The 19,875-nt window shown below is 36.8% G+C and overlaps 1 protein-coding gene across 2 annotated transcripts in view; it reads left to right on the plus strand.

Moving 5' to 3' along the window:
• LOC579914 (cortactin-binding protein 2) overlaps positions 1–19,875 on the plus strand; it is an 81,252-nt gene that overhangs the window by 34,854 nt on the left and 26,523 nt on the right. For both annotated transcript variants that reach the window (XM_030972840.1, XM_011662630.2), the window contains one exon: positions 2,571–4,044. In XM_030972840.1, the coding sequence (XP_030828700.1) occupies positions 2,571–4,044 (1,474 nt within the window). The remainder of the gene's footprint in view (positions 1–2,570; positions 4,045–19,875) is intronic.

Consider the following 19,875-nt stretch of genomic DNA (forward strand, 5'->3'; position numbering starts at 1 on the left):
GCTTGAATTTTGAAGCTCCATCAGGGAAAAGCTAGAGGAAATTCAGAGAAAAATCAGAGAATTTAATTTTTATAAAATGCTGGGCAACCTGAAAGGCTTGATCCAGGGACTTCTAGGATGTGGTTTTAAAAAAATGAACAGGTTTGAAGGTAGAAATATACAAAAAAATGATAGTATGGAAAAGGAGAACCTGTACTAGTAAGTACATGTACACGTTAAACAAGGAAATAAAAGGAGATACACAAATGTGGTTATTCCATATGAAGGAAAAGGAGCATTTAATTACTTATTAATCTCGAGAGCATGATGTAAATGTAGGGAAAAGTGAAGCGGGTAGCACTTTGTGAGTAGCCTGGTATAAAGTGCAGGTGCCATTGTCGAAGACAGAAATATCTCCAAAATCAAATTAGAAGCAAACAATATGGTGTTGGGGAATAATTGGATTAATTCTATCAAATTTACTGCAGGCTCTTGTGTTTGTATTTCATGGCTATTAAGCTTATTCAGGGATGTCAAATGCAGTCAGTGACTCAATGAAAACATGTTTACATGTGTGGGCTTGTTGTGAACTGCAATATGGATTTGCATCAGAAGCAGGCACTCGAAACAGGCACTCGATATGAATGTTCAATAACAAGTGTATTTGTATAAAGAGGAGAAGAATTGTAATGGGAAGTAAAAGAATTTTGATGGGGAATATTTGTGTGTGATGGACCATTTTATAAATTTGGGTCGTTGGATATGCATGATTATCAAAATGTAGAAATATCAATATATCAACAAAAAATAGATCTAAGCAGAATATTTTTGAGTCTGGTTTCAAGGAATAGCTTACCATTACATGTACATAGTTTTTCATTACAATGATGCAGAACACTGCAAATGCATTTATAGCAAATTTTATTGGTGGTCTTTTGCCATCGTAATACTGTAGGTTTTTATCATGTATCGTGTTGATGAACAATTGGCCAGGTTCATGGCTTTATTAAATCATATGGTACCCCATAGCAATTCATAGTACAATACATGTGTAATGCATTGAGTATCAGGGCCTGTAGTATATTAAACAGAAATTTTCTTTTGTACAGTAGCCTGTCAGCTCCAAAACATGAGGATTTGGCAGTAGTTTTTTGGTTCCAACAAAATTACCCTTTATTGCTTTCAGAAGTGATTTACATCCAGAAAATATTTATTGTATACCGGTATTTGTAAATCTATTTCTGAATTCAAGCTGGAAATGGAAATTGTATTCTAAAGTTTTACTGATCTGTAAAAGATAGGTACATAGGAAATAGCATACAGCCATACACATGATATCCCCATGTTGTTAATAATATCATGTCTATAAATTAATTCATGATATGAGCCCACAATACATTATGGGATTTTATATTGTAAATTAAAGCTAAGTCAAGAACCAGACAATATTACTAAAGAGCTCCGCTACTAATGAAGGTATTTGTTATCAATCAAAAGATTTTTTTGGTAACATAAAATACGGTAATTACATTTATGCAGTAAGCTTTAAAAATTCCCTTCAATTCATTATTGATCTTTTCAAGAGAATGATAATTACATTACAGCCATGAATGCTTGCAATTTGATTAAGGGTCATTGCAACAATGCCATTGGTGCCTAATACTGTGAGTGAAAGAAAAAAGCTGTGAGTTATTTTAGCATGTCTAGCCAGTACAGTAGCCACCCTCTGATAATGTGTGAAGTTGGCATTGTAAGGGAATGAGTGTAGCAGGTTAAGATGACTGAAAGCCTTTATAAGCTGCTGCTGCATACATCCCATGTGGGGGTGACACGGGTGCACTATGACTCATGCCAAGAGAATCGCTCTTTAAAAAGCATTTTTTTCTCACTCTCTCCTCGCTCCTATTCTCTCCCACTCTCTCTCATCGCACTGCTCTCCCACTCTCTCTCTCCTCACACTGCCCTGCATGGCCAGCTCTCCTCCTGGCTGTAGAAATTAGAATGATGAGGATTAGTGGGAGAATGTAAGATGGCAATTGTGTGAATATTTTCTGTGTCAGGAATGAGCTAGAGGGTTGGAGGAACAGAATGCTTGCATATAGTCTGGTAGATGGTTTTGTAATATTCCAGATAATATTTTGTATTCAACATGCCCTACAGCAAGTATATTTACATCAATATTATATGATACATCAAAATTCAGATTGGTGGTTACGGTATTCTCCATCTTGAGTGTGATGGTTTTGAGAGAAGCTTAAGTTTAGGACCTGAAATCTGTGTGAGGTTCATATGGGTGAATGAAACTCCTCTAGTTGGACAGGTAAAAATGAAGAAGCTAGCTTGTCAGTACAATACTTTGGCAAACAACAATTATGAATATCAGGTGAATATAGGTGCAGAAAAGATTTGTTACCATGGCTTCAAAAATCTATTTTTATGAAATGCACATGCCATATAGCTTCCGATAATGGTTTATTTTCATTGTTTGAAGAATATTAGAATATAATGTGGTTGTGTATTGTATTATGGTTACATAGAGCTTTTGATAATGTCATTACACTTATCTTTTGTGTGTGTTTTATTTGTTTCAGGTGGAATTTGAGAAAGCCCAGCAGAGCAAGCTAGAAAGAGAATGCAAGCGAGGTCAAGGCCGGTTGATCCAGGAACGCAAGAGGCATGCTGAATTCATCAAGCTCATGTTTGACAAGCATTTATTACTAGCACAACAGCTAGGAGACACTCAACAGAGAGCCATGGAATGGGAGACCCAAGCTCAAGCAATGAGAGCTGAAGCACAGAATGCTTCAAAGTTGGCGGCCGAAGAAAGAAACAAAAGTGTCAAAATGGAAGCTGAGATGGAGAAAAAGCTGTCAGATTTTGATATTGAGCGGGAGCAGTTGTTGGGAAGGTTACAGCGAGAGGAAATGAGGACTAGGGAGCTTAGGGAAGAGCTTGAAGCTCTCAAAAAGTCTTCTAAGAAATCGCCAGAATTAGTGAATGGACGAATTGCAAATGGTAGCGAGTTGAACAGCAATGCAAAAGGAAGTTCCTCAAAGAGTATAGTGAGCAGTAGTGACAGTAAGACTTCTAAAGGGAAAGAGACCCCAGGGTCTGTTCGTAAACCAGCTGTATTGAAACCAAAAGCATCAGCTAAAATTTATGGTGCAAAGGGGTACAAGACTCCACCTCAATCTGATAAGTCTGAGGCATCATCATCGTCGTCATCTTCTGAAGATAACAATGTGACTGTTTCCTTGAGCAGGGTACACTCTGTGAGTCCTGCTGTTCCCAGTCCAAAGAGCAATCCGTCTGAAAGTAAGAAACCAAGCATAACCTCAAAGCCGAAGCCTAGTACCACAAACTTTTCCAGAGGGGCAGGCAAGGACAGTAGGCCTCTCAGTCCTGCCTCCAGCCTGGACAAACTATCTGGGAAGGCATCGTCAGCTTCACCTTCTTCAGGGTTGTCTCAGAAAGGAACAAAGATACCCAGCAGCAGTGCCATGTTTGCAAATTCATCACAACTGAGAAAAAGTGCTCCAACAGTAGCGGTTGTCGCTCCACAACCTAGCAAGGCTTCAAATGTAACTCAGGAAGCTAGCAAGCAACAGCAGCACGCAAAGAAATCAATAGACAGTACAGACTCGCCTAAATCTGACAAAAGTGAACCTAAAAGCAACCCTATGTCCAGGCCTACAACCTTAGCTTCGGGAGATACTTCTTTGAAAGCAAAAGAACCTGCTGGAAAAGTCTCTCAGTTGCGTAACACTCTTACATCACCAAAAGACAAAGACACTAGGGATAAATCTCCAACAAGGGGATATGGTGGTATGAATGTGAAAGCAGCCGCAGCTCAACTCACGAGCCCTGTTGGCAAGAAAGTCTTCAATCCAGTTGGAAGCACTCCGAACAAACTCAATTCTTCCACTCCCTCAGAGCCCAGTGGTACGACCCAAACCAAAGAAGCTCCTGCCAGTGTCAGCACTAATGCCGTCTCTGACAAAGTGAAACCTGTGGTGACTTCTCCATCATCCACCACCCCAGGCAAACGCAATGTGTCACCCCGAGGTACTCCTCCACCTATTCCACCTAATAAGCCCTCTCTTATACCTCATAAATCACAGTCTTCTCTTTCCTCGTCTTCTTCTTCTTCTTCTTCTTCTTCTTCTTCTTCTTCTTCTGCTTCGTCTACTGCTTCCCTGTCCAATATGTGCTCAGTTACATCTTCCTCCACCTCTGCTTTATCCAGATCAACAAGTACAACAACATCTTCATCAGCTTTTTCTAAACCAATAGGTACAACTTCTTCATCTACTTTATCTAAACCAATAAGTACAGCATCTTCATCTACTTTATCTAAACCAATAAGTACAACATCTTCATCTACTTTATCTAAACCAATAAGTACAGCATCTTCATCTACTTCCTCTAAACCAACAAGTTCAACCTCTTCTTTTTCTGCTTTATCTAAACACACAACAAATACATCTCCCTCAACTGCCTTTTCAAAAACAACAAGTACACCAACATCTTCATCTGCTTTATCTAAGCAAACAACAAATACATCTCCTTCACCCGCTTTTTCTAAGCCAACATCAACTATAACATCTCCTTCACCTGCCTCTTCCAAATCAACAACACCTACAACATCTTCTTTCTCAAGTCCAACCAACAACTCTCACCCTGAGCCCAGTGGCCCCAAGCCCTCCCCTACCTCCAGCTCCCTGTCCAGCTCCAGGAAATCTGACTCTCTGGTCGAAGCCCGCAAGCAGCTTTTTGCCAATAAACTTGGCAGCGGTGTGGGTATCAGTGCAACTAACCTGCGGCCACCTTTTGAAAGCAGCAACCCCATGCTCATGGTCAATAACTCCAACTCCAATAGCCTGGAGTCCCTTAACGAAAAGACCTCATCGTCCTTGGGGACAGGAAGCTCCATCCAGGGAAAGGCTGCTGCGCAGGTGGGTCACCAGACTATAGAATTGAGCATGCCCAGACTGGTCCTCATGTTAGTCAGCCACAGTGCTCTGCCGTCAGTTGTTTCTTGTGCAGAAAAATGCTAACACCCCTTATCCCAGATTGCCAACTGCCCTTTGCTTTTGATTTATATTCAGTTTGATCCTCTTTGCTTCCTGTTCATTCCTAACTCCTCAAACTAATCCCACATTCAGCACTTCATTGCGACAGTTTTTGAGCCACTTACCAAGGTAGTATCTTCTGCTGTTTGTAGTTCAGACTAACATTGTTCTGATTTGATAGTTATCACTGATTAGACGTTTGCCATCAGATTCTTGTAGCAGAATATTATATAAGCATGGTAGATTCTCAGCTGTATTGAGGCATGTGCAGTTGTAGATGGTTAACAAGAGATCTAATTGAACCATCTAATTAGAAGATCATCCACATGCTCTCCGTTTCTGCTTCATGATAGAAACATTTAAAATGATATTGTTGTGGTACCTGAAATTCTCAACAGTAGATTCACATTTTGGTCACATCTAGTTTCTATAATCAATAGCAAACAGCCAATGAATACTAAGTGCTCATGAAAAGTTATAATCAACAAGCAGTACATCTTACCCCTACTGTTATCTAGAATGGCCACTTTCTCAGTCATCTCGTCACAGGACAACAGCTTTTTTTCAGCAATCAGTTTTATTTTGATTTGATCTCATCAATCTCATTCTCTTAAGATCAACTTGGTCTTATCCTTTAGATTCTGATGTAAACAAGAGAGAGAGAAAGAGAGAGAGAGAGAGAGAGAGAGAAAGCTACATTAATGTCTTAAGGTCACATGCTCCTTGCCCTAGGGTTAGGGTTTGGGTTAGGGTTAGCATTAAGGTACTCTCTCTCCCTTGCTTGCTTCAGGATCTTCAGAGTAACCCAACATGGGATTGTTTGTTCATTGTTGCTGTTCTGTATTTTTGCTAGTGGTATTTTTTTGTTTAAAGCAGTATATTTTTACATCTTGTTATAAAACCTCATTCATGGTTCTTGGCAGCAGCCAACCAGCCTGTTCTGTGGAGGAATGAATGTATCTGTTAATTTATGTTCAGACTGACAGTCTAATCCACATCATAAATGAGGTTTGATGATGACAGGTCCTTTATTATATCTACAGTCTAATATAAATACCCATAGTCCCTTGAAAGCATATAGAAACATTATAATCTCATATTCGCTATACAAGGACAGGTTACTGTGATTGAATACATCCGAACAACAACAATAATGTTTCCCCCCCCCCCCTCAAGTCACAAACAAATAGACACACGATAGACAAGCAAACAAACGAAAATTGGGTAGTGGTTTATGTGTAGATGAAGGGATACAAGGTATAAGACAAATATGTCTAGTTTCATGAACCAATTTGATAATTGAAAAGAATTCAACCTTCAAATATATTTAGCAAAATGGTTGGCCCAATAAAATGTTTCCCTTTTAGTAGACCTTTCACCTGGCATGTATGTGACGATCATATCTTGAAATGATGCCATGTGTAAATCTTATTATAGTTCAGGAGAGATGTAGCTGCCAATCCGTAACCTTCTTCACCCAGAGACATGCCAAAAAATAGATTGATTTGTGCGCTGACGTTTGACAGTGTATTACGATCCAAACTTTCACAGAAATCCATCACAACCTCCCAGAATGGGCTGAGAACTGTTTTTCCATATTCCCTACCTCAAAAAGCCTCCCAAGCAGGAAAAAAAAAATGAAGAATGCAATTTAATGCAGAAAGCACATGTGGGAGGAGATGTCTGTATCATGTTTGGTGATATGTTTCAGTTTTTATACACCATGTGTGAGTCATTTCCAGTTTTATCACATCACATTTTGTTTCTTCTGTACATCATCCAAACAACAAGTCAGGGACTACAGACAAGCAGTCCTAAAGAATTTAAATCCCATCACAGTCCCTTCATGTATGGGGGAGGGGGAGGGGGAGGGGGGGGGGCACACAAAAATCTCTGGATGATATTCCATTTGAATATAATATATGTGCATCACATCCCTCGTAATGATTACTTAAATTTTCTGCATTGTAGTGAGAGATTCAAAACTACGCTGTTGTATTTGCATGAAATTTGATTGAAGGTGAATGTGGTTGTGTATGATCATTGCAATTGTTGTGCTGTTCTCTTGTTTCATGTCTTGCTATGTGGATGCACGTTCACATCTCATGGGATTGAAGTTTGACATTCCTTGCATGGAGAGCTGATTTATTATTATTTGGATGGAATTGGATGAGAAAGCATGTATAACGTTTGTTGAAAGCATGAAAATTGTGTTTTTGATGTTGTTTATTTATTCATTTATTCATTTTTGTAAATTATTTGTTGTCTGTTGTTTGTTGCTCCATCAAAGATCACTTTGACAGAAGATTGTCCACCTGGCTGTTTCACTTAATGGCAAAATGCTGGAGTAATTGTTATTTCATTCAAGTTTGGTGGTCATTGCAATATGTATCTCTGATATTTTTTGTATTCTTTATTTTCATATTCATTACATTGTACATTACCCTTTATTATTTTGTCTATTAGGCATGATGGCCTGGACTTGCAAGAAATTATTTTGTTTTCCCCAGAAAGCTTGTTATACGACCTAAATCAATTGTTTGTGGTAGGGGGGGGGGGGGAACTATCAGAGTTTGTTAATGCTCTCACTAGACCTTACATTTAAGGTTAAAAAATGATATCAGGTGTACAAAAAATATAAAACTAGCTTTGCAGGTAAACCTAAACAAGCATAGGAATATACAGAATGTGTATAGCAAATGAGAACACAATTAGAAACATGTCCCAATGTAGCCAGAGCATAGACCTAGTAGAATTGTGTTTTTTTCTTTCTTCAGTTGGTTTTATAATAATGCGTTGAGTATGTGTAAACTGATAGCTAAGCATATGATTTTGAATACATTTGCAGGCCAAGAAGTACGGCAAGGCAGTAAGTTTATTCTTTTTTTCACCCCCTTTTTCCAGGTTTTATTGTGGATTATTTTGTTTTTCATGATATTTGCTAACTTGTTAGTTAACTCATCAAATCTGATTTAAAAGAATAAACTAACTCATTTTTTTAAAGTAAGAGGTTTTTAAAGTTTAACTGTTCAATTGCAGTTCCCCCAATGGTGTATTCCAAGATTGGTTTTGTGTTACCCCTCTCATTGAGATAGCATTTGTTGCATTAGTTGCATTATTTACTTCCCATTCCCTGTTGAATTTTAATGATTATCTGTTTGATTCCATGGAATATACTTAATTGTTTATTGGTAGCTTCCTCCCTATTTGATTTATTTTATTAATAGCATATTAGCATTAGAGTAATTTGTTGTGAATTCATTAGCCCTGGCTAGTCATTTCATTTAATTTTTATATAGTCTGTGTTTGAGACGATTTCAGTGAAATGGATTACTGTAGGACTACTGGTTTGAACTATCCTAGATGTAATACTAGATGCCTTTCTTGTACCAGTAATTAATGAGTAATATTCATGTTAGGGATTAAAATTAGATTTTTCATGTAATGAGTCTGGTGATTCTCTTAATTGCCATGCATGGATTATTCTGACCTTGCTGGCTGGACCCTTAATGAGTTGAAGCTAAGCCTATAAAGCAGCATATAGAGCTCTTTTAAAGTCCCACTTGGTACACCTTTATCCCCTCTTACCAAACCCCATTAATCTCTCGGACCAATACATAGAGCACACGCACATTCTTTAACAGGTGCTCTCCAGACTTGAGGTTGAAAACAATAGCTACTACCTCCTCGCCCCAAATTCAAGTTGACATTTCAAGGATACCCTAGAATTTGTCAAACTATTCATCATGAATTGGCAATTTCCTCGACGGTAATCTTTCTGCCATAAGAGGTGAAAAAGGTGCAACTTTGTCCTTCCGTGGAAAAAAATATAGCCAGGTGACACAATATAATAGATGTAGGCCTATGTTTATATGAAAAAATGTGAGGCGATTTTTCTATGTCCTAGGCTGCAAGAGGTATAGATTTAGAATTTTCTGCCGTGCCAAGTATCGTTGCTCAAATCTGGTCATCAAAATCGTAAATGGTTGACTCTGCTTGTCCAAAAATTCTGACAAACAGCTTCTTTTTAAACACATTTCAAATTGTAAATATTCTTTTGTCCGGTACCTTTGTTTGATAATGTCATTCAATTTATATTCAGTGTAGCCATATCATGAGGACAAGTTCAAAAACACAAGTTTTTATAGTCAATTTGAGTGAAAGTGAGACTTACTAAATGATACTCATGTAGATATACTCATTTCATTACTTCTCATCATTTGACTACTAATATAATTGATGTTTGGTTAACCAATGTTTTTTTGTTAGCCTTTACAAGTACAACAACATCCCCCCCCCCATTTTGTTTGCTCCCTTTTTCAGACATTTTTGTTTTTGTTTGCTATGAACTAGCTACATTTATGCTTGGTAAAGTTTGCTACATGTATACCAACATCTTTCACCAAATATTCTTGTTGTGAATCATGTTATTTTCTTATGCTACTGTCTCATTTAACTCACAGTATTTCCTGTCGAGAAAAAATATCAGGATAACTTTTTTTCATTTAGACCAACATCTTTCACAAACTGTTATTATGATGAATCATGATAATTAATTTTTGTCATTGTCTTTTATCATTTTCTTTGCAGTATTTTGTTTAGGGGAAAAACACGCTCATATGTGATATGATTGCCTTTAATTGTCTTTAAATGTTTTTGAGATAGGTCTGACGATATCATCAGCCAGTCTTTTCCATCAGAGCCTTTCAAATAGGTCGGTTGGATCAAAATTATGATTGTGGATTACTGAAAGAGAACACCATACTATTTGCCTGAGTTTACTCATTGTATAAACTACCGAAGTCATGTTCAAGGTTGACTGTTGTAGTTTTGACCTTTCTCTGATGATTGACTGGAATTTTTTGTAACAAACGGGCAGTTTTATCAAAAATATATGTTATTTGCAAGCTTTTGATGCTTTGTTTTGGGCCCTTTTGAGCTATCAGTTGCTTCAAATGGCTGTGTTTTGATTGAGTGGAATGCCTGACATTACAAGCTTACATAAATGATAGTAAATTCCATTGAGTTCTAAGATCTCATAATTTTAACTACTAGACTAAACAGCCCTTTTTATAGAATTTAAATCAGTAGAATACGGATGATGATATAAATGCTAATTAAAGAAATGAAAGTGATAAAAGTTTCTCTACCGTGATGGTGTAATTATCTTTGTATCAAATGAAAGAAATAGGCTTAAATGTATAGAATATAACTATCAAAGGATGGAATATATTACATGTAATGTAATTCTTTTCAATTCATTCCATGGACCTAAAATTGTTGTTTTGAGTAGTAATTAGTGCTGTAGTCAAACGTTTAACCGTCCGGTATCCGACCGCCCATGGCGGATTCCGTTTTCAATTGGACGGTTTCGTTTTCCCGATTTTTTTTTTTTTTTTTTAATAATTTTTTTTTTTTTTTTTAATAATTTTTTTTTTTTTTTTTTTTTTTTTTTTTTTTTTAAAGTTTCGATTTATGCCCCTCCACCTGGCACTATGCCTGGCAATGTCTCCCAGCTCATTAATCTGTGTGTTGACTCACCACTCCAAAACTAGAAGTAGAACAACACTCCAATTTGTCTGTCATCTTGATTTGAAAGTAATCTTTGTAATTGATCTCATCATCTCAATATGTAGTTTATAATAATAATTCATCCAAATTTTACACAAGGTTCTGTCCTAGGTCCTCTACTGTTTTTAATTTACATTAATGATCTTACACATTCTTCTAAAAACAACATTGTTACTATTATTTGTGACAAGTTCACAAGCACAAATCGGCCCCGTTAAATGCACCTCGCAGTTAAATGAAAGTTGCCGACAGAGTCGGTAAAAAAAAAAAAAAAAAAAAAAAAAAAAAATGATTTTTTTTTTTTTTTTTTTTTTTATTTATTTTTTTTTAATTTTTTTTAAAAAATTTTTTTAAAAATCGTTTAACCGAAAACCGTCCGGTTTTGACTGGCGGTTAAACGGAATTGGAGATATCCGTGATGTTACAGCACTAGTAGTAATGTCAGTATTTTTTTTTTTGTTTTTTTGGGGGGGGCCCATGAACATAGGTATACCTTCCTTCAACCCTCTTCAGATCTCCATGCATGATCCTGTGTCATCTACATGGCCTTCCATTCATAGGCAATCCTTGTTATACCAATACGTAGTCTGTTAAGAGCCAGAAGAGCAATATGTATGTGCAAAAGTATAAGAGTTAACGCCCTACTGGCTCCAAACAGAAGATATGTAATCCATGTTGTGCTGTCATATATAAGCTATGGTATACCAATGATGTAATGCCAAGACCCCAATCATTTGTAACATGTCATGCAGATCATATTGCAGGCAATGTGACCTTATACACCAGGCATAATCGCCTTCAGGGTGACAACAGATGGGACATTTCATCCAGTGATCTTCCAGGCCTGAAATGAGTGTTTTAAGAAATGTAGCTGGAATACCATATCCATTCCAAGGTGCCACTCCTAGTTATGTTTTAATGATTGCACTTCTCTGGCCGGCAGAGGTTAACTGTAGGGTAACATTCACCAAGCTGTGGAGATGATGTCGTCTGCTAAGAACCATAGCCCACAGATTGTATACCCCTGTGTCTCTTTGGCAGATGATATATGCCTATAACATGATATACAGTGTATTATGATCACTAGTGGATCACTACATGCATGCCAATCTCCCCTATTATAAATCATTGGATTTTATCGTTTATAGGTTCTCCAATATTCGCCTTGGCAACAATCTCTTTGGCTTTTATTCCATAAAGGTATAGGGTTAGGGCTAGGGCTACAGTTTCAATAAGGTTTTAGGTTTAGGGCTATAGGGTTAGGGTTAGAGTTAAGAAGGGTCTGGTCCATAGGGTTTAGGGTTAGGAATTCTGTTGGTGTACAATTTATGCCCTTGAGCAATTGTCGTCAGGGTATTAGTTTTACATCTACTTATATGATGTACATTTATACATTTTTCGCCCACCAAAGCTTGTATAATCTTGACCTGCATATCGACACAATTATGATAAAGCAGAGCTATTGCTCTATTTGGATGCAATTTGATATTGCTTTAACACTTATTTTCCATCAATTCCAAACTGAGTTATCTTGGACTTGAATTGTATTCAATAATTTCAATGATTTAATACCACTTGTGGTCTCAGATTGACGGTTGATGAGATTTTCAGGAATAATAGTTATCTTGCTATTTGGTTGTGGGGCTTGCAGAGGTGCCAACCAGTACGATAATAAGAGTGGAATACGATAGTACGATATCACCTCTTTCACTCACTTTTTTTATTTTTTTTATTTTTTGTTTAATGTTTTTTTTTTTAATACCCATAAATACCACGGAATCGCATTAAAACATGAACAAGTAAACCCCCGCAGCCCCAACAAAAACTTTGCTTTACAATTTTCTTTTAAAATTTTAATGAAAGAGCAAACATTTTACTTGACTGTACGTACCAGTATCACATTTTTCTGAAAATTTACTGGCTCTGGGCCAATCGGCCAATGGTAGTGTCAAGTTTTCATGAAAATCTGATTTTTTAGGATACTCAGTCTGTTTTTTTGTGTCAAGAGGTTGGCATCTCGGGGCTTGTAGGATACCATTTGATATTTTATTGTGGAATGAGGTTAAAATTCTTTGAAATTTATAGATGATTTATGTTATTTTGAATATGCCATATCATCATCTCTCCATCATGCTCCCTTCTACCATATTTCTACAATGATGTTTGCAGTATATTACTCCTCTACTACTTCACAAACTCGTCCAAGATGGTATGATGTTGAAGATAGGTAATTGCATCAGTATCATCATTCTGACTGCTATATAATTTATTTGCGATGGTTTGTTACTTCTTGCACATAGAGTAAGGCAATGATGATGATCTCTTTCAGCTTTACCTGTAAATATTAGTGTAATGATTTCATAGATCTCGATCCTACCACCCTCCATCTACCTAAGTATGTATTCAGTCATGGTCAGCTGCATACTGTGACCTCAGAATGGTTGACAGTAAATGATGCACAAGAGCCCTAAAACCATGCCTAATGAAGCACTTTCCATGAAGATGTTATAGTTGTTATCAAGTGAAGTGAAGGAGAAACTATTGCTCCCTAACCCTTAAAGTTGGAATAAATGTTTGTAAATATTTAAGTTGAAATGTCTGGTAGAAGGTTGTACATGGTTATAAAATACATCTGCGTTCAAGTACCAAGATGCAGTGCCTTGTTTTATCTAATGGTTGATGCTATATGGATCACAAGTACAAGGAAAAGTTGGACTGAACCAGGCGCGGATCCACGAGCCCAATTCTTCCGGCCCGGCTATGGCAAGCCCATTGTGTAAAAACTAGATAAACTCAGTTTATCAGAAAAACTGTGTTTATCAATGATAAACTCAGTTTACCAACTGATAAACTGAGTTTTTCTGATAAACTGAGTTTATCAACTGATAAACTCTGTTTATCTGTTGATAAACTGAGTTTATCATTGATAAACTGAGTTTTTCTTGATAAACTGAGTTTATCAAATGATAAACTGAGTTTATCAAATGATAAACTGAGTTTATCAACTGATAAACTCAGTTTTTCTGATAAACTGTGTTTATTTGTTGATAAACTGAGTTTATCTGAGAAAAACAGAGTTTATCTGAGAAAAGCAGAGTTTATCTAGTTTTTACACAAAGGGCTTGCCATAGCCGGGCCGAAAGAATTGGGCTCGTGGATCCGCGCCTGGACTGAACATTCCAGATATCATATCATGAGCCATGATGTAGCTCTTTTAAATACCGGTAAATGAACATCAAAGCTTAACCAAGCATCAGTTAGATCTTACAGCAACTTTTCTGAAGTTTGTAGAATAAAAGGATAAGAGATTGGGATGTAATTTGGAGAGCTTGGAACAGTCTGGTCAATTGGGCATCTTTTAATTAAGACTTAGTGAGAAAAACCTTGACTGAACTTTGTATAATTCTGCCCTTCCTGAAGTCAGTGTACATTAGGCTCTTAATTGCAACAGAGTTGGGCCATCATTTCAATATGGTCAAGTTCAGGCTGGCTCAAGTTGGAGGAGGCATGTAGGAGGAGGTCAGCTAGCTGCTTGCTTCATTCATTTCTTGCATGTGCTTCTTCTTCTTCTTCAAGATAATCTGCCTCATTCAATACTGAAGATTTGTGCAGATGCCGTATATATCTGCTTTCCTTTCAAATTCATTCCATTAAAACAAACTTTTACAGGGAATGAATAAAAACAAAAATGTATTCCAAGGAGATGAATACATTACTGATTCTTTTAACTGATGATTAGTTAGAAGAAGTGGTATGTCAATACCAGATCATGGACAATTGCCAGTGCTGAATGCCCAGGCCCGCACATGGGTAGACAGAAGTCAGTAGTTTGTAGAAAATGTGTTAAAACAGAGACTTGCCTGGTTGAACCAATCTGTTGGTTGTTCTTTCAAAATAGTGTGAACAAAAGAAAAATTGACATTAAAGGAGTGTTATTCTATCCTACTCTATGGCAGTTCAAAAGTTTCTGCCTCCATTTTTCAGCACTTGGTGATATTTTAGTGACCATAAATTTTGTCTGGACAAGGCTGACCAGCGGTATATAGACTAGACGGAAGTATCCAACAACCCCACCTGTTCCCAGGGAACATCCTGATCATAGGGTTATCATAATCTCATGTCCCCCTTCCCTCCACCTTCCTAAATTCTCTCTCCCCTCCCCTTCTCTATTTCTCTCTCTCTCTCTCTCTCTCTCTCTCTCTCTCTCTTGTCTTCCTATTTCATTACATATGCACTCTCTCAAACTTTTTTTGTCTACTCTTACCTGCTTCCCTTTCTTATCACTCCCTTTCTCTTCAGTTTTTATATTAAAGATACAGGCCAGTTCTGGTCATGCGATTGCATTGTGAAAGAAATGTGGAATCGATCAGAAAAGGTTGATCATCTAGCATATAAGTATTGGTGTGTGCTGCAAGGTTCTGGAATCATCAAAATGATAAGAAATTTGGCCCAGTCTTGGTAAAGTTACAAGCACGGTACACATAAAGATGTATTTGGGACTACGCGACACATGCACGATATCTACCAGAACCAAATAGATATAATAATTTTCCAAATATATATCAATTAGTAGGCGGTTTTCAGCAAAATTTGTATCACATATTAATCAAAACATATTCTTTCACATGATTGGTAATAAGAGCTTCCATTAATTTTTTTGAGAGGGGGGGGGGGGGGTTCCAAAACTGGCCTTTACCTTTAACTGAAGATGACTTGAGGGAACATTCTGCACTTCCTGTGAACCCATTGGGGCAGACACTCATCTATCTGTTCTTCTACTAAAGACATTACACATTGTGAAGTAACACCATGCCTGTCAATTCATGAGAGAGCTGTCAAAATAATCACCGCTCATGTTCCGTCACTTCCAAACTGTCCCTCCATAAATGAATTATCTTCATTTTTTATCATCACAAAGACATTTGTGAAATGATTTTGGTAATATACAGGGCCCCAAAAGTCACCCTAGGAGTTCTCTTTCGCAGTTGTTTATTTCATCATAGGCTCGTACATGAGCTAAAGGGCAACATTCATGAACGGTATGCAAGTTAGTTAGGTAATTTTGAAACCATTCGCGTGCTGTGTTCAGTGTTGTATATCAAGAAAGAAATGTTCACACTGCCGTTTTTGTTTAAGACTTAGAGTAATCACGGAGAGTGAAAGAAAAAATAATTGTGTCCATTCAACATTGATGAATGCTATGCTGGCACACTGTTTTTGAAAACAATTTATAAAAACATAATGCATTTTGCTTGTAGGGCAATTGAAAGTAATGTTTCTTCAGTCTGGTTGGTATATGTTATTCGTAATGACGAAGAAGAAGAAGAACAACAAAACAAAATACAGTGTGTACTCTTGTACTTATAGTACCCTTTCTCCTACCCGTAGAGAAATAAAGAAAATTTCAAAATAAAAAGCTGAGAAATTGTATGTCATACAATTAATTAATTCTACCCTTACACCAGGAATCATACAGAATTTATCTTTTTGGAATTGCATGTAGCTGTTATACTATGAATTAAAATTCTAATACTGTGTACTGTACACAGATAATGTTGCCAGAACTAAAGCTGAGGTAATGATTTCCAAACATCTTTAAAGCGCATAGAGATATTATATTAACATTGTGATATGCACTATACGAGAGCTGAATGTTGTTATTATTTATTACAAACATAATTATAAAATAAAAAGGGGGAGGGTCAAATTAAGGAGAGAAGTAAAGAAACTATGAAATTAATCATCCATGAATCAAGAGAATGCATTGCGGCTGTAGAACATCATAAACCTGATATGTACATGTAAGCAAGATGGATACAAGACAAAGACAGTTATAGCCTGCCCATGCTTGCAGCCTGTATGTAGCCGTATTTATTTGAGATTTCAAATGTGGCAAGCAAATTAGTGTCTCCTCGTCATCTCACACCTGACTGGTTGCCGTAGCGCCCAGCAAGCTGAGAATTTGAAATCAGGGCGAGCAAGCAAAAGCTGTCGAGCGTTCATTGCCAGAGGGGTACCGAGAAGGGGAACGCTATGGAGATACACTAGGAATGTTGTTTTCATGTTGAGAGATACATCTTAAAGTCAGAGGGGACCCATGATGTGCTCGCTTGGTCTGTTGGTCTGTAAACATCTCTGCTCAGCAATAGTCTTGAGCTGATTGTATTGAAGCTTGATTAAATCATCATATTTCACCCTCTAATCAATTTAAAGGGATTGTCTGCCAGCAGACAGCTGCAGCGAAACTGTTCTTCTAAGGTGTATTCAACATTTGAATGATTGCGGATAAATTTGAATGAGAAATCTGCCCTTTCACCCATTCAACAGGACAATAACAGAGTACTTTCTCGTTCAAGTATTGAAGAATAGCACTTTTTTTCTCTGCAAAATCTACTCTATTAATGGTTTGTCTGGAGGGATGATTTCTTTCCATGCAAAAATCAATGGGATTGTTAGCCAATTGTTTTTAACTAGGTATCAGAAATCTGTTCTACCTTTCCTCATCTGGATATCTTTCAACAGATGGTGTAGAATTTCAGGATTATTAGTGCATGAAAGGACAGAATTTTGTATGATTATTGGAACTGCATTTCAGAAACCACCCTCTCTGAAATACAGGATAATATTAAAGTCTGTCATGCTGAAAATTTCCTGGTCATCTTTTAGAGTATCCCTGTTACAGTTAAATGAGCTAATGGACCTATCATGAATCATGATCAATTACAAACCTAATTATTTTCAGAAATTAGAGCAAGGATCAATTGACTAGTATCCTGAATGATACCTAGTAAGATTACCGTAAATCACGATGCAATTTTGGGGGTTTCATGTCTAATCTGGCTCCTCTCTCGAAGGTGTCTATTGGTTAGAACCAAATTGCATTTGTTACACAATTTACCTCTGTGGTCTGTGATACAGAGTTGATGCCTTCTGGCTCTGAACATATGATCTGCTTTTATTACACTCCAGAATAATAATTATAGAAGGTGATGAAGTGTTTTTTTTTTTTTTTAATTTCACTAAATGCATTTTTGATTACACTTGTTTTTGGTTGAACTTTTATTTACAAGATTCATCAAATTGCCTATTCATTTAAGGTTTATAAGACTTTAAAGGATTATGGTTGCACTAATCAAATGTTTGATTGTTGAAACCATCAATTTTTAATTTATTTAATCCTTGTCTATCTTTGTTGTTGTTTGAATGCAATTTGCTATTCAATCATCTGCTTCCTGTAAAAGGTGTTTTCTCTACAATAAGAAGTTGTAGTTGGCGATTGTCCATCGATAATTGGATTTTGCCAGGCAATATGAGAGGGTTAGGCTATGTGTTGGTAATCAGTTTTAATTCATACCTGAAATACTCTGCAATTTACTTTCAGTTTAACTTTTCTATTGTTGTAGGGATTCTATGAAACATTTTCGCTGCATAGAGACAATTCATACCTGAATCACTTGAATAATTTTAGGACCCTTGAATACTGTTCAGTAAACACCAATAAAATTGAACACACGTTGCTATCTCCGGATTGCATTTATCATCCTTACTCTGACTGTGTCTGTAACTCTGTATCTATCGATACTTGAGAGTCATTTAATAAGTCGTGATGATTTATAATTTTACCAGGCTATGCATCTCTTCAGTGGAATTTTTTTAATGGAGGGGCTCATTAACGTGTTGTGATTAATTGCATTGATCGAGTATCATTTGAAATAGGGCACATTACAGCATTTTACTGGAGCATATATCATTTACTTGCCAACATGCTTTGATATAAAAATATAAACACCACATGCTTGCCAGACTGAACAAGTGAAGATTTAGCTGTCATAGATAGGGAATATCAATCATACATGTAGCCTGAAGTGTAATTCTACATGTACATGTAGATGAAAAGGTCGCTACAAAAGAAAAGTATCAAAACAACAAAATAACTGATTATGCACCTTAACTCTCTTTTAAAGTAATCTACATGTATTTAAACCTAAGGTCTGAAAGCACAGTATCTCTTTCTACGTACTAACTACCGTATTTGCCGGCGTAAAGGCCGCAGTATTTTTGGAAGAGAAAATATCAAAAAGTCGGGGTGCGGCCTTTATGACGAAAGAGTAAAAAAAAAAGAAAAAAAAGAAAGTCAAAACCAACACAAATTTGCACGTATGGAACTAGAAACGGTAAAATAACAATACCACTATGGTACAGGACATTTCCAAACATCTTACCGACAATTTTATCTTGCATTGTTGACATGAAGACATAAATAAACGTCCTAACACAACATTTGCCGATAGATCTTGATCTAAGTTCGTGCCAATGCATTGCAAAAGTAAAGGAAGGGACAGTCTAACGGAGCTGCCGCGAACATCCATCCAAAGTCGCCATTTTGTTTTTCCATTTCATGCAGTTTCGCATTACACCGTACATTGTGGTAGGGGTATATCGGACACCAAATCTGCCTGCGATCACTTTTTTAGCTAAACTTCCGGTAAATTATAAGAATATGGATGAATTTGGTATCAGTTTGTAAAAAAAAAAATAGTGTTTTCAAGAAGATTATGATTATTTTGTTTTGTCTGTTTGTTTTTTTTTCCTGTTTTTTTTCCCCTCTTTGAAATGTAAAAGTTGGGGTGCGGCCTTTTCGCCGGCAAATACGGTAGTTGATTAAGATAACTGTCTTGCTCTCATGCATATTAAAGAGAAGTATGAAGAAAGAAAAACATCAAAAACCACTTGCACTGCTCCACTCTCCCTTTAAGTTACATGTATTTACAATCAAACCTCTATAAAGGTCTGAAGGCAGCATCTTGTCTCTTTCTATGTATTAACAAGTTGATTCAGATTACTGTCTTTCTCTCATGCGTCCCAAAGCCACCATGTAACCTACACTCTTTATATGCATCAAGAGGGAATTTTCTGCCCCAATAGTATATCATCTTGGAAAGAGAATCTCCTTTCCTAGTATTATGGCTTGCTCGGGCGACAGGCAAACATGGTTGTAGCTGCTACCACATTTACATGCAGTGTAGTATTCAGACTTGCAAAGCAGGGATTTTCAGCTGAGTTTGGATTGTCATTCTAAAAAAAAAGCTAGCAATAATGTGATTTCATGCGGTCTAGTGATTTTCATGAATATTTTGTAGATACATGTATCTTGCTAGACCCAATGCTGTTTATCATTTGTTTTGTTATATTCTGTTCGATATACAATATCTCTTTTACAAACTTCTTCTAATTTAATCAGATTCGTTTTATC

Source organism: Strongylocentrotus purpuratus, unplaced genomic scaffold (genome assembly GCF_000002235.5).
Source record: "Strongylocentrotus purpuratus isolate Spur 01 unplaced genomic scaffold, Spur_5.0 spur5_scaffold_6, whole genome shotgun sequence".
Classification (NCBI taxonomy): Eukaryota; Metazoa; Echinodermata; class Echinoidea; order Camarodonta; family Strongylocentrotidae; genus Strongylocentrotus; species Strongylocentrotus purpuratus.